Source organism: Megascapheus bottae, chromosome 18 (assembly GCF_031878675.1).
Source record: "Megascapheus bottae isolate mThoBot1 chromosome 18, mThoBot2.hap1, whole genome shotgun sequence".
Lineage (NCBI taxonomy): Eukaryota > Metazoa > Chordata > Mammalia > Rodentia > Geomyidae > Megascapheus > Megascapheus bottae.
Window position 1 is genome coordinate 37,234,810 of NC_143526.1, and position 20,183 is coordinate 37,254,992.

The following is a 20,183-nucleotide window of genomic DNA, read 5'->3' on the forward strand; positions in this document are numbered from 1 at the left end:
CAGGAGGGGTCCAGGGGGACAGTGGTCAGTGGGCCGTGGGAGCCACATTGAGTTAAGTGCGCAAAGCAGATTTCCATCAAACCTACCCTCCCCATATCCCTCCCCCTCCCCCCCGCACGGGGAGGCGGGTCACTGTCATAATCCTGGGGCGCAGATCACTGTCATAATCCTGGAGCTTGCAGCGAGAAGCTTGAAGATGCAGGGTTGAAGATGCAGATTTTGCGTTTCCATTCGCCCCATTACATCTGTCCAGCCCTTCCAAGAAGTCTCCCCACTCCTCTCCCCATCCACCGGCTCCTAGCAAAGGCGGTAGCGGCATTTGCAAGAGCGCGCCGGATACTAACCCCCCACCCCATCCCGGCCTAAATCCTTGGCGCCTGCGCCGTGGGGTAGAGGGGGGAGCGGAGGAAGCCTTCAGCGTTCTCCTTTATAGTGGCGCGAAACTTGGGCGCTTACGTTTTCTCATCTTTTCAGTTTTAAATAATAACTATTATTAGACAAAATAATAAAATGACCCTTTTTTCTCCGGGAGCGAATCCCTGTCTTTATGTTTAGGCCCTCCCCATCCATAGCAATGGTACAGTCCGACAGTAACCCCCCCCCTCCCCGCCCCGCCCTAGGCCCGCAGGCACCCGCCTCTCTGACGTCATCACGCCGCTGCGGAGGTCGCTCCGGGAGCGGAGCCCCGCCTCCTCAGCATGCCGTGGCGCCACCGCCGTTGCTAAGCGGTCTTGGATACCTGGCTGCGGGATGTTGGGTAGCGTTAGGTGAAGATGGTGGTCACCGGGACTCAGGTAAGACCGGCTCCGACGGTGAAGAGCCTGTCTCGGCGTTGGGGCGGCGTGGAGGCTAACGAAGGCCTAAGCCAGACTGCTCTGGAGACCTCCAGGCCAGGATTCTGTTGGGGCGGGGAGGGTAGGCCGGAGCCCTGGCCGCGCCAACCACGAAAGAGGCCTGGGACTCTGGTGTCACCACTGCCGCGAAAGAGCACACAGCCGGACTGAGACCCCCGAGTGCTCTGTTTTCTTGTTGTTTTTAATATTACTTCTGGGTTTCCATCTCTTCCTCTCCTTCAGGGAACTCATTTCTGAGTAATTAATTCTGTTAGACTAGGGTCTCACATCTGCCACTGTTCCCCAGAACTGAATTACAGAAGCTGTTAGCTGAAAGTGGCCTTCATCCGCCCTCTTCCTCCAACAGCCAAACAAAACCAAAAAGGCTTTTATTTCCTTTTCCTAGGGATCTCTCCTCCTTCAAAAATGATCCGTAGCAGAAGCCGAAATATGTCAACCCAGGTTCTATGGTGGTTGAGTTTAGTAGTGCATAACCTTGCAATAGGTCTTGAAACTACTGATCTTAAGTTGTAATCAGGATTGGAGTGAAAAGCAAGGTGAGAACATGAGGCCTTGAGTTCATACCTAAGGGCCAGGGCTTTGGCTCAAATGGCAGAACACTTGCCTAAGGCCCTGGATTCAATACCTAATACCACAATGAATAGAAGCCAGTAGAATTGAATGATTGTAATACTCTATAAGATGAAGATGTGTGGTCAGAATATCTACTTTTTACATTTTGAAGGGGTTTGAAGTCAGGGCCTTGTACTTTCTAGGCAGCTACTGTGCCACTGGCATCACATTTCCAGGTTTGTTGTTGTTGTTCTCATTTTGGAGATAGGATTTCATTGTGTAGTCTGGATGCCCTGTTGTGAGCCTCCTCCCTCATCTCAATGCTGAGCTTAAAAGTACTCACCACCACATTGGGCTGGGAGTTTGGCCTAGTGGTTAAAGTGCTTGCCTAGCATGCATGAAGACCCTGGTTCGATTCCTCGGTACCACATACGTAGAAAAAAGCCAGCAATGGTGCTGAGGCTCAAGTGGTAGAGCTCTAGCCTTGAGAAAGTCCAAGGACAGTGCTCAGGCCCTGAGCTCAAGCCCAGGACTGGCAAAAAAAAAAAAAAAAAAAAAAAAGTACTCACCACCACACCTGTCTTAGAATACCTTACTTTATGGTGGGATGAAGTAAGGAATTACAATAAGGGATCCTTGTACACAGCACCAACAAACCAAGATAATCTGATAGCCAAGGGTGTTCTTAAGTACAGCTGAGCAGCTTGCACAGTACAGGCACACTGGACAAAGGGGTGATTCACACCCAGAGCAAAACAGCAGGATATGCCATGTTATTGAGAACAATTTACAATTTACAAATTGTTTCTTTGGGGAATTTTCCATTTAATATTTTTGGATCACAACTGATAGTTGAGAAAACAAATAGCTGAAACCGGACACCAATGGCTCATACCTGTAATCCTAGCCACTCAAGAGGCTGAAATCTTAAGTCAAGATCACAGTTTGAAGCCAGCTGAGGCAGGAAAGTCTGTGAGATTATTATCTCCATATAATTACAGAAAAAGCTGAAAGTGGTGCTGCTGTTTAAGTGGTAGAGTATTAGCCTTGAACAAGAGCAAGGAGCTTAAGGACAGTGCCCAGGCCAAGAGTTAAAGCAAAAAGAAGGAATGAAAGAAAGAATAAACTGATAGTTTAGAGGAAAAACAAAGATAAGGGGGACTACTGTATTGTATTGGCAAAGATAATAAAGATTGAAAATAGGATTATATGGAAACAAATGTATTAATTTTGGTGGAAATGTAATTATTTACAGTTTTCTAGAGAATAATTTGTGCATATCTACTCACCCATTCAACAGAAAAGAACTTATTCTAACATATACAGAGTGCATGATTTATTACTTTACAAGCCAAAACTGGAAAAAAAGAAACATTATCAATCAGTATTGCTTTTCACCTTCAACCTTTGAGAATTGGAAGAATCTGACAAGGAGGTTGCAATTTTGTCTACTGTTCCTTTATCAATTAGAAGTGGAAGCCAACCAGTTGTTCTTTTGGAATTCTTTTACCATCTTCCCTTCTTGCACAGGTAACCATGGAGAAGGAGGTCCGTAGCACCATCCTCTTCAACGCCTACAAAAAGGAGGTGTTCACCACCAACAGTGGCTATAAATCCTTGCAGAAAAGACTTCGGAGCAATTGGAAAATTCAGAGGTAAGCCTGACTGTGTGTATTGTTTAACTGATGGTGACAGACTGCCGGTAGAACTGAAAAGTATCTTTCTTTTTTTTTTTTTGGCTCATCCTGGGGCTTGAATTCAGGGTCTGGACACTGTCCTTGGGCTTTCTCAAGTCTAGCACTCTACCACTTGAGCTCCAGAACCACTCTGGCTTTTTCTGTGTGTGTGGTACCAAGGCATCAACCCGGTCTTCATGCATGCTAGGCAAGCACTCCACCACTAGGCCACACTTCCAGTTCTTCTTGTTAGATTTTTTTTTTTAGGTGGGAGAAATTCAATTTAAACATGGGCCCATTGTTAATAAGTGCATTTTTCTGTGTATTTTTTGTGGTAGTGTGGTTTTCTCTGAAATTGATGTTCTTGCTCACATTGAAGGCTTGTACTAGTAGGCTGTGGGGATCTAATTTTTTATTTACTTATTTTTTTTTGCCAGTCCTCAGGCTTGAACTCAGGACTTGAACAACTGTCCCTCAGCCTCTTTGTACACAGGGCTAGAGCTCTGCCACTTTGAGCCACAGTGGTACTTCCAGTTTTCTGGTGATTAATTGGAGATAAGAATCTCATGGACTTTCCTGTCCAGGGTGACTTGAGCTATGAGCCTCAGATCTCAGCCTCCTGAGTAGCTAGGATTATAGATGTAAGCCACTAGCTCCCAGCTAATATATTTTTTAAGTCAAATATTTTAAAATTGTTACTATAATGGTGATGTACAAAGGGGTTACTATTTCAAAGAACAGGTACTAAGTACATTTGTTTGGACAGTGTTAACCCTTCTTTTGCTCTTTCCCAGTTTTTCTCAACCAGTTCCGCCTACAATTTGTATATACATTTTTTGTTTTTTTGTTTTTTGCCAGTCCTGTGGCTTGAGCTCAGGGCCTGAGCATTGTCCTTGGGCTTTCTCAAGGCTAGCACTCTACCACTTGAGCCACAGCACCACTTCTGGCTTTTTCTATGTATGTGGAGTGCTGAGGAATCGAACCCTGGTCTTCGTGCATGCTAGGCAAGCACTCTTACCACTAGGCCAAACTCCCAGCCCCTGTATATACATTTTTAACATAGTATCTAATGAGTGCCACTGCTGTATTTGTTTACCCTTTGTCCCTCTATTTCTCTTTGTCCCTCCCTTGCACTACCAAAGACAGATGAACAAACAAAACAAAAGGGAAAGGGGGAAAAAAACCCCTTTTGTTTCCATTTTTTGGAGTTCATTTCAATAAATATTATTTCATATAATCAGATGCATGGAGGCATTGTATCTTTGTGTTCTTCCACTAAGAGTATTGACTTGTTTTTTTTGTTTTTTGTTTTTTCCAGTCCTGGACTTAAGCTCAGGGCCTGAGCACTGTCCTTGGATTTTTCTCAAGGCTAGAGCTTTACCACTTGAGCCTCAGCACACTTCCGGCTTTTTCTAAGTATGTGGTACCAAAGAATCGAACCTGGGTCTTCATGCATGCTAGGCAAGCACTCTACCACTAGGCCAAACTCCCGGCCCCTAAAAGTATTGACTTGTATAATTTATCTCAGTTAATTACCAAAACTCTGGAAGTAGAGCTGTGTCTCAAGGGATAGAACACCAGCCTTGAATGAAAAAGCTCAGAGACAGTGCCCAGGCCCTGAGTTCAAGTCCTAGTATCTGCATACACACAAAGAAACATTATTATTATTTCATAATATTTTAAGGTACTGGACCTTTTTTCCATATTTTACCCCTGAGCTTAGTTAAAAGACTAAAGCATTAATTCTGCACATTTTAACTTGTGTCACTACAGGTTTAGAGAAGGGAAAATAAGACTGCCTCTACCTGTATATGTGTTTTCTTTTCCTTTTGTTTGTGGACATTAGGTAATAGTGATTGAACTCAGGTTCTTGATATGCTAGGTAAGTAGTCTATCCCTGAACTACAGCCTCAATCTCATGTGTGTTTTCATTTTTCTTTTTCTGGCAATAATGGAGCTTGAACTCTGAACCTAGGCGCTGTCCCTAAGCTTTGTTCAAGTCTAGCATTCTACCATTTGAGCCACAGCACCACTTCTCCATCGCTGAACGGGACACTCCACTTGTGTTTTCATAATGATATACACTCATATAAGCAAAGAGAAGTGCTGATTGAATCAGTTGGATGGTATCTTTACTTTTTAATATGGGCTAATTTGCACATGTTGATGTATTGGAAGTATTTGAAGATTCTGAGGCAGTCTTAAAAAGGCTATATGGGACACCTTTAAATATCCTTATCTCTGGGCCTCTGAACTTGCTTCCATATACAGGTTAACATAATACACACATTGGTTTAACTTATGTATTGTTATTCCCTTTTCTTTTTTTTTTTTGGCCAGAGCTGAGGCTTAAACTTAAGGCTTGATCACTGTCCCTGAGCTGCTTTTTACTCAAGGCTGGCACCCTACCACTTGAGCTACAGTGCCACTTCTGGTTTTTTTCTGTTTATGTGGTATTAAGGAATCAAATCCAGGGCTTCATGCATGCTAGGCAAGCACTCTTACACAGGGCTTTATGCATGCTAGGAATGTTAGGCCATAATAAGTTATTGATTCAGCAGCAGGCTGCTGACAAGTACTCTACCATTAAGTCACATTCCAAACCCTAACATTTGCCTTTAAATTGTATTTTCAGCTTAAAAGATGAAATCACATCTGAAAAGCTAATTGGGGTGAAACTCTGGATTACAGCTGGGCCAAGAGAAAAATTTACTGCAGCTGAGGTAAGATAAATCCATGAAGAAGAAATACAGTAGGTTGGTGTGAGATGAGCTATATTCATAAAGAAACAATATTGACACATGCCTGAAATTTTTTTTTTTTTTTTTTTTTTGTGGGTCATGGGGCTTGAATTCTGGGCCTGGGCACTGTCCCTGAGCTCTTCAGCTCAAGGCTACCACCCTACCCCTTGAACTTCATCTCCACTTCCCCTTTTCTAGTGATTAATTGGAGATAAAAGTCTCATGTTCTTTAGTGCTGGGCTGGCTTTGAACAGCGATCCTCAGATCTCAGCCTCCTGAGTAGCTAGGATTACAGGCATAAGCCACCTAGCCTGGCTCACACCTGAAATTCTAGCATTCAAGAAACTGAATCAAGAGGATCAAGAATTCAAGGCCAGCTTGAATTGTATAGAAGACCCTATTTCTAAAATAGAAAAGAAGCATGGTGAAATAGGAACATGGGTCTGAGATCCCCTTTGCCTCTCACTATATTGCTTTATGGGAAATAAGAATCTCACAGATTTTTGTCCCTGGGCTGGCTTTGAACCTCGATCCTCAGATCTCAGCCTCCTGAGGAGCTAGGATTACAGGCATGAGCCACAGTGCCTGGCTTCACTGTGTTGCTTTGTGGTAGGCACTTCATCTTTTTCTCTGTTGTGTGATGATCCATGTAAAGTGCCAAACACAGAGGAATGGATGGTTAAAATTTAGCTAAATTTCTTGGTCATATTATTGCTTTAAAATTAGACTTCTTACATTCCTATTACATAATAAAAAACAATGAGGATGTGAAAATATTGGAACCCTCTTTAATGTCAGGGAATATAAATGGTGAAACCACTAATGCAAAATAATATAACAATTCTTCAGCAAAATTAAACCATCACAATCTTATTCTGGATCTCTCTCCAAAATAATGGGAAACAAGATCTCAGGCAGTTTGTACAACATAGTGGCTAAAAGGTGGACATGACACAAGTGTGTTTATAGATGAGTATACAGCTAAAAGGAGTATTCAGCTTTCTGTGGAATATTTATTCAGCTTTAGAAAGGAGGAGGAGGGCCAGGGTAGCTCAATGGTGGAGTATATGCTTAACATGCTTGAGGTCCTGGATTTCAACCCAGCATCAAAAAAAGGGAAGAATTTCTGACGTAGATGAGAACATGAATGAGCCTTGAGCACATTATACTATGTCATGTTATGCTATTTGTCATTGAAGGACAAAATGTCTGTTTCCCCTTCTTACAGTAATTGAATTCAAAGAAATAGAATGGATGGTGGTTGCCAGTCTTGGGAGAGAGGGAAATGAGGGGCAATTGTTTCTGTTTTGAAAGATAAAAAGAGCCCTGGAGATTAGTTATACCAAAGTGGTGTTGTATTTACCATAGTTGAATGGGACTGTACAGCTAAAAATTAATTAGCCTATCTTCTATCTCAGCAATCCTTGCCAGGAATACACCTCTTCCTTACAGGAATGGGACACCTTTTCTCTACTAATGACCATTTAGATACTTATTTATTTATTTATTTATTTATTGTGCCAGTCTTGGGGCTTGAATTCGGACCTAGGCACTGTCCTTGGACACTTTGTTCAAGGCTAGTGCTTGAGCCACAGTGCCACTTCTGGCTTTTTCTCTCTGTATGGTACCAAGGAATCAAACCCAGGGCTTCATTCATGCTAGGCGAGCACTCTACTACTAGGCTATGCTACTGGCCCATTTAGATTTTTTTTTTTTTTTTGGCCAGTCCTGGGCTTGAACTCAGGGCCTGAGCACTGCCCTTGGGTTTTTTCAAGTCTAGAGCTCTACCACTTAAGCCACAGCACTATTACCAGCTTTTGTCTACATATGTGGTACTGAGGAATTGAACCTGTGTCTTTGTCATGCTAGGCAGGCACTCTGCCTCTAGGCCAAACTCCTGGCCTTGTTTTTTTGATTTAACCTCTGACTTTCTGAGAAGACATTCAGAGTTGCAGGGTATTTCCTTTTTTTTTTTTTTTAATTTTTTAGTTGGTCGTGGGACTTGAACTCTAGGCCTGGGCACTGTCTCTGAGCACTTCAGCTCAAGGTTAGTGCTTGACCACTTGAGCCATTTCTGTTTTTCCAGTGGTTAATTGGAGATAAAAGTCTCAGGGACTTTCTTATCTGGGCTGACTTTGAACTATGATTCTCAGATCTCAGCCTCTTAACTGGCTCTAGGATACAGATATGAGCCATCAGCGCCCAGTGACATTTCTTCTATATGTGGGACTGGTCTAAACATTTATCGGACATTTAGTATCCCTTCCCCCACCCTTTCAATACTCTTAGACATTAATATTGTGACAATTTAAAATAGTGACCTGATAAATGTCTTAAATGTCTCCTGTGTGAGCCACAGCCCATATCATATGTCAATAGCATAAAATGTCCCACTTTTGCTTATACACTGTAAAACTTAACATTGGAAATGCCTTTATCCAACTTCCTGAGGTGATATGGAATGCATTTCCCTAGATACCCTGGTGGGCAGTGAGGGAAAGGCATGGTCTACATCCGTGGTTTCAACCAGAGGAGGTTTTGTTTTTCTCCTCCCAAGGCAAGATTTGGCAACACCTGCTGAGGGGTTTCCTGGTCAAGATACAGACAGTATCTTGTAGGTGAGGCCAGGAATGCTGCTGAACAGAAATCTGTAAGCTTTCATTAGCTTTTAGTTGGCTACTTTGGTTTGCTGATCAAATAGTTAGCTTTAGAAATGGCAATTCATTTGAGTATTTTGTAGTTTTATATTCAAAGACAAGCTTGGAGATCCTGCATGCATGGTAAATTTTACCCCCTACCTGACGAATATAACTAACGCCTTTATGTATTACCCCAACAATAAAATTTAAAAAATAATCTATTAGCTGAGCGTGGTGGCTCACGCAAATCCTAGCTACTCAGAGGCTGAGATCTGAGGATCAAGGTTCAGCCTGGCACAAAAGGACCTGAGACTCTCATCTCCAATTAACCTCTAGAAAATGGGAAGTGGGGCTTGACTCAAGGGTAGGGTGGTAGCCTTGAGCTGAAGAGCTCAGGGACAGTGCCCAGGTACAGGGGTAGGGCAGTAGCCTTGAGCTGAAGAGCTCAGGGACAGTGTCCAGGCTGAGTTCAAGCCCCTGATACACACACACACACACACACACACACACACAATCTAAAGCCTTACAGGTTTGAGGTGCTTAATTTTTAGCTAGTTATAGTCTTAGTACATAGTCATGTATTTTAGACAAAAAATCTTTTTATTTTTTGGTCAGTTGTGCTTGAACTCTGGGTCTGGGTGCTATCCCTGAGCTCTGTAGCTCAAGGCTACTGCCCTACCCCTTGATCCACAGCCCCACTTTCAGTTTTCTAGTGGTTACTTGTTGATAAGAGTCTCATGGACTTTAGTGCTCAGGCTGGCTTCGAACTGTGATCCTCAGATCTCAGCCTCCTGAGTAGGTAGGATTACAGGCATGAGCCACCTCTCCTGGCCTGGACAAAAGTCTTCTGTGCATATTTATGGGTTAATTTTTTTTTTTCTTTGTGTAGTTTGAAGTTCTGAAGAAGTACCTTGACAGTGGTGGAGATATTCTTGTGATGCTAGGAGAGGGTGGAGAATCCAGATTTGACACCAATATTAACTTTCTACTAGAAGAATATGGGATCATGGTGAATAATGGTAACTACTATTATTTTTATTTATTCACTTAATTTTTTTATTGGTTGTGGGGCTTGAACTCAAGAAGGGGGTACTGTCCTTGAGCCTCTTTGTTTTCAATGATCTCGCTCTGCAACTTGAGCCACAGCACCACTTCTGGTTTTCGAGATAAAAATCTCATGGAAGCTTTTCTTGCGGGGCTGGCTTTGAACCATGATCCTCAGATCTCAGCCTCTGAGTAGCTAGGATTACAGGTGTGAGCCACCAGAGCCTGGCAGTAATTATTATTGTTAAGTAGAGGCAGCAACTTGCAATTTATCATGCATATAATCTTCTGGGTCCACTAGTACAAGGAAGAAGTCCTGAAATGAGGTCATGTGGTCTAGCATTCTGGTATCACCAGTAGTTTGGATCTTGGGCTTAGGCTTTTTCCATACATAAAATGGGAGGAGGGATGCCTAAAGAACCCCATGGGACTTTTCAGGTTGAAATTGTAAAGGTCTGTGACATTCTGCTTGCTTCTAATCTAAAATGAACTTTCCCTCCCCCTTTTCCCCCCCTGAAAGATGCTGTGATTAGGAATGTTTATTTCAAATATTTCCATCCTAAGGAGGCTCTGGTTTCCAATGGCGTGCTGAACAGGTAAGCAGGTGGAAAACTAAGATGTCTGGGTTGTATTCAGTGGCAAAGCGCTTGCCTTTGGGGTTCGATCCCCAATTCCAAAAAGAAGAAAACAAAACAAAACAAAAAATCACATATAGTTAAAATCAAGACTAAAAGGAAACATCTGCCGGATGCAGTGGCTCATATCTATAATCCGGCTGCTCAGGAGGCTGAGATCTAAGGATCGAAACTCAAAGCCAGCCCAGGTACTAGCTTGGTGAGATTCTTTTTTTTTTTTTTTTTTTTTTTTTTTGCCAGTCCTGGGCTTCAGCTCAGGGCCTGAGCACTGTCCTTGGACTTTCTCAAGGCTAGAGCTCTACCACTTGAGCCTCAGCACCACTTCCGGCTTTTTCCTATGTATGTGGTACCTAGGAATCAAACCCGGGTCTTCGTGCATGCTAGGCAAGCACTTTAACCACTAGGCCAAACTCCCGGCCCAAGAGATTCTTATCTCTAACCACTAGAAACCAGAAGTGGCTCTGTGGCTTAAGGGGTAAGGTGGTAGTCTTGAGCTGAGGAACTCAGGGACAATGCTGAGGCCCAAAGTTTAAACCCCACAACTGACCCACCCCCAATATATATATATATATATATATATATATATATATATATATATATATATATATAATATCATTATCTTGAGCAGTTGTACAAAGTTATAATTTCTATTTTTCTTTTTTTTTTTTGCCAGTCCTGGGGCTTGAACTCAGGGCCTGATCACTGTCCTTAGACATTCTCAAGGCTAGTGCTTTACCACTTGAGCCACAGCCTGTCTTCTGGCTTTTTCTACCAAGGAATTGAACCTTGGTCTTCACGCATGCTAGGCAAGCACTCTTAACCACTATGCCAAACTCTCGACCCAAAGGAGATTAATTTCAACAAGTCAGACTATGAGCACCATACATCTTCATCAATGTCACCTCTGCCATCTTTCGCAATCTCATCCATAGAAATGTCTTTACAAGTAGCTTGTATGTCTTCTCACACATTCTTTTCAGGATCATCTCCTTTTCCTTTTCTTCCTTTGGTGATGCTCAGGTTTGATCTTAGGGCCTCACATTTTGTTAGCTGACACTATTGCTGAGCCATGCCTTCAGCCCTATTTTCACTGGTTAGTTCAGAATAATGTCTTTTTTTTTTTTTTTTTGCCAGTCCTGGGCATGAGCTCAGGGCCTGAGCACTGTCCCTGGATTTTCTCAAGGATAGGGCTCTACCACTTGAGCCACAGCACCACTTCTGGCTTTTTGCTATATATGTGGTACCAAGGAATTGAACCCGGGTCTTCGTGCAAGCACTCTACCACTAGGCCAAACTCCCGGCCCCCAGAATAATGTCTTATTTCCCATTCGTGTGTGTGCCTGAGCTATAGTCCGCCAATCCCAGGCTTTTCATCATTCCTTGAATCACAGAAGCACAACCTCTGCCTCTACTTCCCTCTGTGAAGATGGAATCTCTTGGACTTCCAAACCAGAGCTGGCCTGCAGTGGCCACCCTTCCCTGTGTAATTTCCCACACAGCTTTAGTTGACACATGTCCACCACTTGTAAGCTTTTCTGCCTGGACTGGCCTGGAATGTGATCTTCCTGTGTTCTAAGTAGCTGGGATTACAGGTGTCAGCCACTGGTGCCTTGTCCCTGTCCCCTTTCTTTTCTTTTCTTTTCTTTTTTTTTTTTTTGCCAGTCCTGGGCATGAGCTTAGGGCCTGAGCACTGTCCTTGGACTTTCTCAAGGCTAGAGCTCTACCACTTGAGCCTCAGCACCACTTTCGGCTTTTTTTCTAAGTATGTGGTACCAAGGAATCAAACCCAGGTCTTTGTGCATGCTAGACAAGCACTCAACCGCTAGGCCAAACTCCCGCCCCTCCCCCCTTCTTTTTTCTTTCTTTTCTTTTTGGGGGTCATGGGGCTTGAACTCAGCCTGGGCGCTGTCCCTGAGCTGTCCCTTACCCTTGACGCAAGCCCCACTTCCCATTTTCTAGAGGTTAATTGGAGATGAGAGTCCAGGTCCTTTTGTGCCTGGGCTGGCTTTGAAACTTGATCCTTAGGTCTCGGCCTCCTGAGTAGCTAGGATTACAGGCGTGAGCCATCACACCCAGCTTTCCCATCCCCTTTCTTGTCTATTTGCTTTTATTTTATTTTGTTATAACTTATTAGATTACTACTACTTATTCATCAAATTATATTCTTCCTATCTTTTGAAACCTTTTATCAAAATACTTTCCATTGGGCCGGGAGTTTGGCCTACTGGTTGGCTTGCCTAGCATGCACGAAGACCCGGGTTCGATTCCTTGGTACCATATACATAGAAAAAAGCCGGAAGTGGTGCTGAGGCTCAAGTGGTAGAGCTCTAGCCTTGAGAAAGTCCAAGGACAGTGCTCAAGCCCTAAGGTCAAGCCCAGGACTAGCAAAAAAAAAAAAAATACTTTTCATTGCAAGTAACAGAAAACCCTGCCAAAATGGGATTAAAATAAAAGACAGGTTATTGATTCATGTAATCAAAGGGCCCAGAAATCGGACAAGGCTTTGAGTGTGAATTAACTGTACAATTCTGTCATGAAGGGATCCAGTTCCATTTTTTCCCCAATGCTCACTGCTTTCCACTCCTGTATGTGTGTTTGCCATACCCTTTAGAGAGCATGGTTTGGTCCCAGCATTGCCAGCAATTATTCTGAGATTTACTCTTTGGGTCCATCCTGACTGTTCTTGTCTTGGATCCTGAGATGAGGTCCACTTTCCAACTGATTTAGAGCAGAGGAGGGGCTTTTGGACAGTGAGAAATGAATACATAAGGGGACAGTGTTAGATGCCTGTGTGCTTGTTCCCCTAGTCAGAAGTATTTATTCTTCAACTTCTCAAAAGCCCTGATACTCTGTTGACCCTGAAATTACAGTCTAGACTGACTCAAAGAATAAGGAACTGAGTCTAATATTTTCCTGTTAACTTTTACAAGCTTCTCAAAGGAGGTATTTTTTTGTTTACTTCCTATAAAATATATCTCAAAATTTGCAGGATTCTTAAATTCCCTTGATTTTGTTTATTAGACTTTCACTTTGTTCTTCCAGGGAAATTAGCAGAGCTGCCGGAAAGGCTGTGCCTGGAATCATTGATGAGGAGAGCAGCGAGAACAATGCACAGTGAGTATGTTTCTGAGGCTGCATGAAGAGGATTGAGCTTGCACTAGAAAGAGTTATATTTTTAAAGTAAAAAGAGTTTTTTTATTTTGAAAATAATTCCCAGCTGAGCATGGTGGCTCATGCCTGTAATCCTAGCTACTCTGGAGGCTAAGATCTGAGGATTGCGGTTCAAAGCCAGCCCCAGCACGGGCACTAAAGTCCACAAAGTGGGGATGTGGCTCAAGGGGTAGGGCGGTAGCCTGGAGCTGAACAGCTCAGGGACAGCACCCAGGCCCTGAGTCCAAGTCCCATGACCAACAAAAAAAGAAAGAAAATCATTCTCAAAAAAATGTTTTTAAAAAGTGAGTAATTCAAAAGGAAAAAGATAAAAATTCTACATTGTAATTCTAAGCTCATCCCTTACCCTCCTTCCCTCCCTTTCCTTTCCTCCCCTCCCCTAGTCCTAAGAAAATCAGTCTTAAGAGTATGGATTTAGATTTTTTTTTTAAATTTTTTAAATATCTGATGACATGAGTACTCTATCCCTTTTAATGACTGGGGAAACTGGATATATACCATAATTTAGCTAGTTCCCTATAATTTAACATACAGGTAATTTGTAATATTTTGCCTATAGGTAGGTATGTTGGCATATGCCTATAATCTTAGCTGCTCAGGAGGCATAGCTAGGGAGGATTGTGATTCAAGGCAGCCTGGACTAAAAGTTTGTAAGATCTCCATCTCAACAAATAAAATGGACATGCTGATGTGCGCCTGTCATCCAGCCATGCAGGGGGCATGGGTAGGAGGATTGTGGTCTGAGGCTGACCCCAGTCAAGAAAAACAAAAACATGAGACTTTATCTGTCGAGATTTTTCGTCCCCGGTCCCTCTCAATCAGCAGAAGGGATAGGGAGAACACGACCTGATCAGGACGAGCCGAAAGGAGAGGGCCCACTGACTGCCCGCACCCAGCCCTCTCTCGCCGGAGGACAATCAGACATGTCAGGGAGGTTCACCAAGGCAGGAATCTAACCCCCCATCTTGAGGAAGTCCCTCCAGCTAATCTCGGTTGCTGGAGCCTATCAGCACAAAGGTGGGCAGGACAGGGAGGTCCACCTGTTTACCCTCACTATAGGTCTCAGCCGAGAGTGATAAAGCAATAACACATTCGTAACCAATGGTACACAAGTCTTGTGCCTTGCCTTGTCTCTTGTCCCTTGCCTCTTTTGTGTTGCCTTGCCTCTCAGCAGAAAGTGATTCACAATACCAACGATATAGCTCAAAGTTAGACATGGCATTACTCGGCTCCCAGAATTTACCCAAGAAAAACTAAAAAGCAAAGAAATGAAAAATATTGCCTTCATTGTGCTACCTAACATGCATTGAGCGTTTACTTTAATCTTTACAATAATCCTAGATGGTTAAAGATGAGATAGTAAAGGCAGTTGCCTAAGTAACATGTTTAATGTGTCACAACTTAGCCTCAAACCTAGGTTGTCTACTCCATAGTAGAAACCTTTATTTTATTTTGCTTTTTAAATTTGTGTGCATGCCAGTTCTGGGGCTTGAACTCAGGGTCTGACACTGTCCCTGAGCTTTTGTATTCAAGGCTAGGACTCTACCAGTTGAACCACAACCCCATATCTTGCTTTTTTGATGGAGATATTCTTACAGACTTTCCTGCCCTGGTTGGCTTCAAACTGCAATCCTCAGATGTCATCCTCTTGAGTAGCTAGGTTTATATAGGCATGAGTCACCTGCACCCAGTTGAAACCTTTATTTCTGATATGGTCATTATGTAGTCCAAGCTGGCCTTTTAGGGACTAGTCATTCACATGCTAGGCAAGAGGTCTGCCTCTAACATCCCAGCTCCTTCCCCCCTACCCTACCTCCACCTGTCCTTTTATTTTTGAGATAGGCTAAGATGGCTTCCAACTCAATCTTTCTCATCGACAAAGCCCTAAGGTTGATCCCTAACACCAAAAGGGAAAAAAAAAAAAAAAAAAAAGATGGAGGCAGTGTAGAGAATCAAAACGAGAAAATTCATAGATGAAACTTCGTCAGTACACATGGGAAAAGTGGGGCCAGGGAGGAAGTACACTAACATCCCTGTGTTGGTTTCACTTACGTGTGCTTTCTCTGTCATCAACTGCTCACTTCCACTGTAGCCTCACAATGCAGCTTTCCCTTATTGGAATATTCCTGGGCTATGGGTATAGAAGGACTTCACTAAAGGGATGGTAAACAATAACACTGGTAGAAAATAATTTTTTTTTTTTTTTTTGGCCAGTTCTGGGCTTGAGCTCAGGGCCTGAGCACTGTCCTTGGACTTTCTCAAGGCTAGAGCTCTACCACTTGAGCCTCAGCACCACTTCTGGCTTTTTTTTTTTTTCTATGTATGTGGTACCAAGGAATCGAACCCGGGTCTTTGTGCATGCTAGGCAAGCACTCCTCCACTAGGCCAAACTCCTGGCCTAGAGAATAATTTTAAACTAAAAGTTTCTTATGGTCTGGAGCATTCCCCTCAAAGTGCTCACGCCTAATAATTCCTTTTTCCCCTAAGTTTATAACTTTCTACTCTGGTCTTAAGCTCTATGTTTCACTCTATTCTCTGAAGTACTCTCTCAAGTGCTCCCTCCAAATAGGTACCTTTGCAGAGCTCCACATTTCAGTAAAACCTCAGCCTGTCCTGTGTGGATCAGCCTCACCCCAGGGTCACACTCTATTCTACATCTGGATCAGAAGCTCAGGGCCTTAGGTCAGACCAATTCACTCCTAGGCCCCTTTAGCTTTATTTCTCAAGTAGGTTCTCATTATTTATACCCAAGCCTACCTGAACTGCAATTTATGCTTCTGGTGTAGCTACAATGACAGGCAAGAGCTACCATGCCCAACTTTGCTCTACCACTTGAGCCACTTCCAACTTTTTCTATGTATGTGATACTGAGGATTTGAACCCAGGTCTTTGTGTAGACTAGGCAAGTACTCTACCACTAGGCCCCAGACCCTAAAGTTGCCTTTTTTTTTTTTTTGTGGTGGGTCATGGGGATTGAACTTGGCCTGGGTACTGTTCCCAAGCTCTTCACCTCAAGGCTACCACCCTACCCTTGAGCCAAGCCCCAATTCCTGTTTTCTAGAGGTTAATTGGAGATGAGTCTCAGGTCCTCTTGTGCCTAGGATGGCTTTGAACCTTGATCCTCAGATCTCAGCCTCTTGAATAGTTAGGATTACAGGTGTGAGCCACTGCGCCAAGTTTAAAGCTGTTCTTAAACTGTAGTTTCTGCTTCTCAAATTGCTAGTATTATCTGCATGAGTCACTATTCCTAGTTGTTCTTGGTAGATCTTAATTGAGGCCTAATCTTTCTCTTCTTTTACTGGGGCTACTATAGCTTTTTTAGTTATAATCCTTTGCATTTATACCTTGAGTTATACTGATATTTGAGTGAAACCAAAGCTTAGAAGAAACTTTGTGTTTGAGGTAAATCAGACAGATTTTCAGATTTTAAAATATTTTTTTAAAACATTTGGGATGTTACTTTAATTTCTGACAGGGCTCTCACCTTTGTCTACCCTTTTGGTGCCACGTTGAGTGTCATGAAACCAGCAGTGGCTGTTCTGTCCACAGGCTCCGTCTGCTTCCCACTCAACAGACCCATTCTGGCTTTCTACCATTCAAAGGTACTCTCTTAGAGATAGGTGTGTGTGTAACTTTCAACAAAGAAACTACCTTACCTTCTCATAGATGAAAAGCTTCCTATAGTTTTTCACTAGTCTTCATGCTAACTTCTGTGAAGTAGGGTTGTTTTTTTTTTGTTTGTTTTGTTTTTGATAGTACTGTGGTTTGAATTCAGGGCCTTGTGGTTACCTGGAAGGGCTCTGCCAACTTATACTGACCTTCTAGCCACCCTCCCCCCACCGCCCCCAGCTTTTTTTTTTTTCGATTGTAGGGCTTGAACTCTGGGCCTGGGAGCTGTCCTGAGCTCTTCAGCTCAAGGCTAGTTCTATTACTTGAGCCACAGTGCCACTTCTGGTTTTCTGGTAGTTAATTGGAGATAAGAGTCTCACAGACTTTCCTGCCTAGGCTGGCTTTGAACATGATCCTTAGATCTCAGCCTCTTGAATAGCTAGAATTACAGGTGTGAGCCACAGCTCCCAGCCTGCCAGACATTTTTAATTCATTTTTTTTTCCTCTAAAGTTTTTCTTTGGACTGGCCTGGACCTCTATCCTCCTGTTTTATGCCTCCTTGGTAGTTGGGATGGCAAGCATGAACCACCATTCTTAGTTATTCTGTAGTTTTTCCTTTTTTTTTGGTGCCAAGCCTGGGGCTTGAACTCAGGGCCTGTGCACTATCCTTGGGCTTTGAGCTTTTTTTTTTTTTTTTTGCTCTAGGCTAGTGCTCTACCACTTGAGTCACAGCACCACTTCTGGCTTTTTCTGCATACATGGTACCTAGGAATCTGAACCCAGGGCTTCATGCATGCTAGGCAAGCACACTACCAGTAGGCCATGCTCCCGACCCTACCACGTTTAATTTTATAGTTTGAAATAGAGTCTTGCTAACGTTTTGCCCAGGATGGGCTTCAATTATGGTCTCACTGAAGTTATGTTTCAGGATTCTGCATTTCACTCATGGAAAAACTGAGCTGAACAGTAATTGGTAGAGTCAAATCCTAAGCCTAGCTCTTACCATTTTAAGTCCCCAAACTTGGATTTATTTCTAATTATTTGTCAATAAAATTGTGTAGTTTTTTTTTTTTTTTTTCTTTTGCCAGTCCTGGGCTGGGGCTTGAGCTTCAGCTCAGGGTCTGAGCACTGTCCTTGGACTTTCTCAAGGCTAGAGCTCTATCACTTGAGCCTCAGCACTACTTCCAGCTTTTTTCTATGTATGTGGTACCGAGGAATTGAACCTGGGTCTTCGTGCATGTTAGGCAAGCACTCTACCACTAGGCCAAACTCCTAGTCAAAATTGTGTAGTTTTTAAAAAAGAAACATCTACTTCAAGCTGCTTTGTTGTATATATTAACAACTTAAATAAACCTGTGTAAAAGGATCCATTTTACTGATACCTGACCAACACTGTTTATAGGAATTTTTAAATTTTTACTAGTCTGATAGGCATAATACTTCATTTTAGTTAGTTAGAATTGATTGATATTGAGGGTTTTTTGTTTGTTTGTTTGTTTGTTTGTTTTTTTTGTGGTTGTAGGGCTTGAGCTCTGAGCCTCGGCATTGTCCCTGAGCTCTGCCCTACCCTTTGAGCCACAGTGGCACTTCCGTTTTTCTGGTGGTTAATTGGAGATTAGAGTTTCACAGATTTTCTTGCCTGGGCTGGCTTTGAACTGTGATCCTCAGATCTCAGCCTCTTGAGTAGCTAGAATTACAGGTGTGAGCCACTGGTGCCTGGTGTTTTTTTTTTTTAACTCATAAATGTCTTTAATTCCACACAGAATATTGCGGGATTCTTTTTCTTCCTTTAAAATTATGACCACACACACACACACACACACACACACCTGTGTATATAATATGTATGCATATGCATATATATACATAATAACAATGGGAGGAAGCTTCTGTAGAGTCTACTCAATATTTTAGCTAGGTGCAGTGGCTGTAATCTGAGCTACTCAGAAGACTGAGATCTAAGGATCAAAGTTCAAAGCCAGCCTGGGCAGAAAAGTATGTGAGACACTTATCTTCAGTTAGCTACTAGAAAACCAGAGGTGGTACTGTGGCTCAATGGGTAGGGGTAGTAGCTTTGAGCTGAAGAGCTCAGGAACAATGCCCAGGCCCAGAGTTTAAGACCCATGACCGACAAAAAAATGCTATCTTTGTTAAAGGGAAATAGAGGAACAAAGAAGTGTCTACAGTGAAAGGAAGGTAAGTTAATGTGGTTGGAATCTGAATATCTGACTTGCTTTGTCATCAGCAGAACCAAGGTGGGAAACTGGCAGTCCTTGGTTCCTGTCACATGTTCAGTGACCAATATTTGGATAAAGAAGAAAACAGCAAAATCATGGTAAGCTTTTCTCTTTCATCAGATTAATATATACTATGTATGATTTTCATTTTATTTACAAATAATGATAAGTATATTTATTCATTTGTAATATATTTCTTAAAATTCATTAAAAATAAAAAATAAAAACTGAAGTCAATAATTTTTCTGTCCAGGTTGGACTCAGGCTGTGTTCTTTTAGATCTTAGGCTTCTTTTTTTTGTTGTTGTTGGTTGTGAGGCTTGAACTCTGGACCTGGGCCCTATCTCTGAGCTCTTTAGCTCAGGGCTACCACCCTACCCCTTGAGCCATAGCACCGATTTCAGTTTTGTTTTTTTTTTGCCAGTCCTGGGCTTGAGCTCCAGGCCTGAGCACTGTCCTTGGGATTTTTTCAAGGCTAGTGCTACTACAACTTGAGCCACAGCACCATTTCTAGCTTTTTTCTGTGTATGTGGTACTAAGGAATCGAACCTGGGTTTTTGTGCATGCTAGGCAAGCACCCTGCCACTAGGCCAAACTCCCAGCCCTGCCAATTTCAGTTTTCTAGTGGTTAATTGGAAATAAGAGTCTCACCAACTATAGGGGCCAGGAATTTGGCCTAGTTGTAAAGTGCTTGCCTAGCATGCATGAAGATCTGGGTTCAATTCCTTGGTACCACAGACATAGAAAAAAGCTGGAAGTGGTGCTGAGGCTCAAGTGGTAGAGTTCTAGCTGTGAGAAAATCCAAGGACAGTGCTCAAGCCCTGAGCAGGACCGGCAAAAAAAAAAGAGTTTCACTGACTTTAGTGCCAGGCTGGCTTTGAACTTCGATCCTCAGATCTCAGCCTCCTGAGTAGCTAGGATTACAGGCGTGATCCACTGGGCCTGGCCAGATCTTAGCCTTCTGAGTAGCTAGGATACAGGCATGACTCACTGGTGTCTATTCAAGGAACTTTCTATTTTTTTCCT

At 42.8% G+C, this 20,183-nt stretch overlaps 1 protein-coding gene across 4 annotated transcripts in view; it reads left to right on the forward strand.

Moving 5' to 3' along the window:
- Positions 1 to 668: 668 nt before the first annotated feature.
- The window catches only part of Ift52 (intraflagellar transport 52), a 35,641-nt gene continuing 16,126 nt past the window's right edge, over positions 669 to 20,183 (forward strand). The window contains exons 1-8 of one of the 4 annotated variants that reach the window (XM_090352384.1): positions 669 to 794; positions 2,937 to 3,061; positions 5,718 to 5,805; positions 9,352 to 9,481; positions 10,027 to 10,102; positions 13,184 to 13,255; positions 16,788 to 16,914; positions 19,167 to 19,256. In XM_090352384.1, the coding sequence (XP_090208510.1) occupies positions 774 to 794; positions 2,937 to 3,061; positions 5,718 to 5,805; positions 9,352 to 9,481; positions 10,027 to 10,102; positions 13,184 to 13,255; positions 16,788 to 16,914; positions 19,167 to 19,256 (729 nt within the window). In that variant the 5' untranslated portion in view covers positions 669 to 773. Of the gene's footprint in view, positions 795 to 1,286; positions 1,391 to 2,936; positions 3,062 to 5,717; positions 5,806 to 9,351; positions 9,482 to 10,026; positions 10,103 to 13,183; positions 13,256 to 16,787; positions 16,915 to 19,166; positions 19,257 to 20,183 lie in introns of those variants that run through there. The other 3 variants (XM_090352385.1, XM_090352386.1, XM_090352387.1) reach the window with 3 other exon arrangements.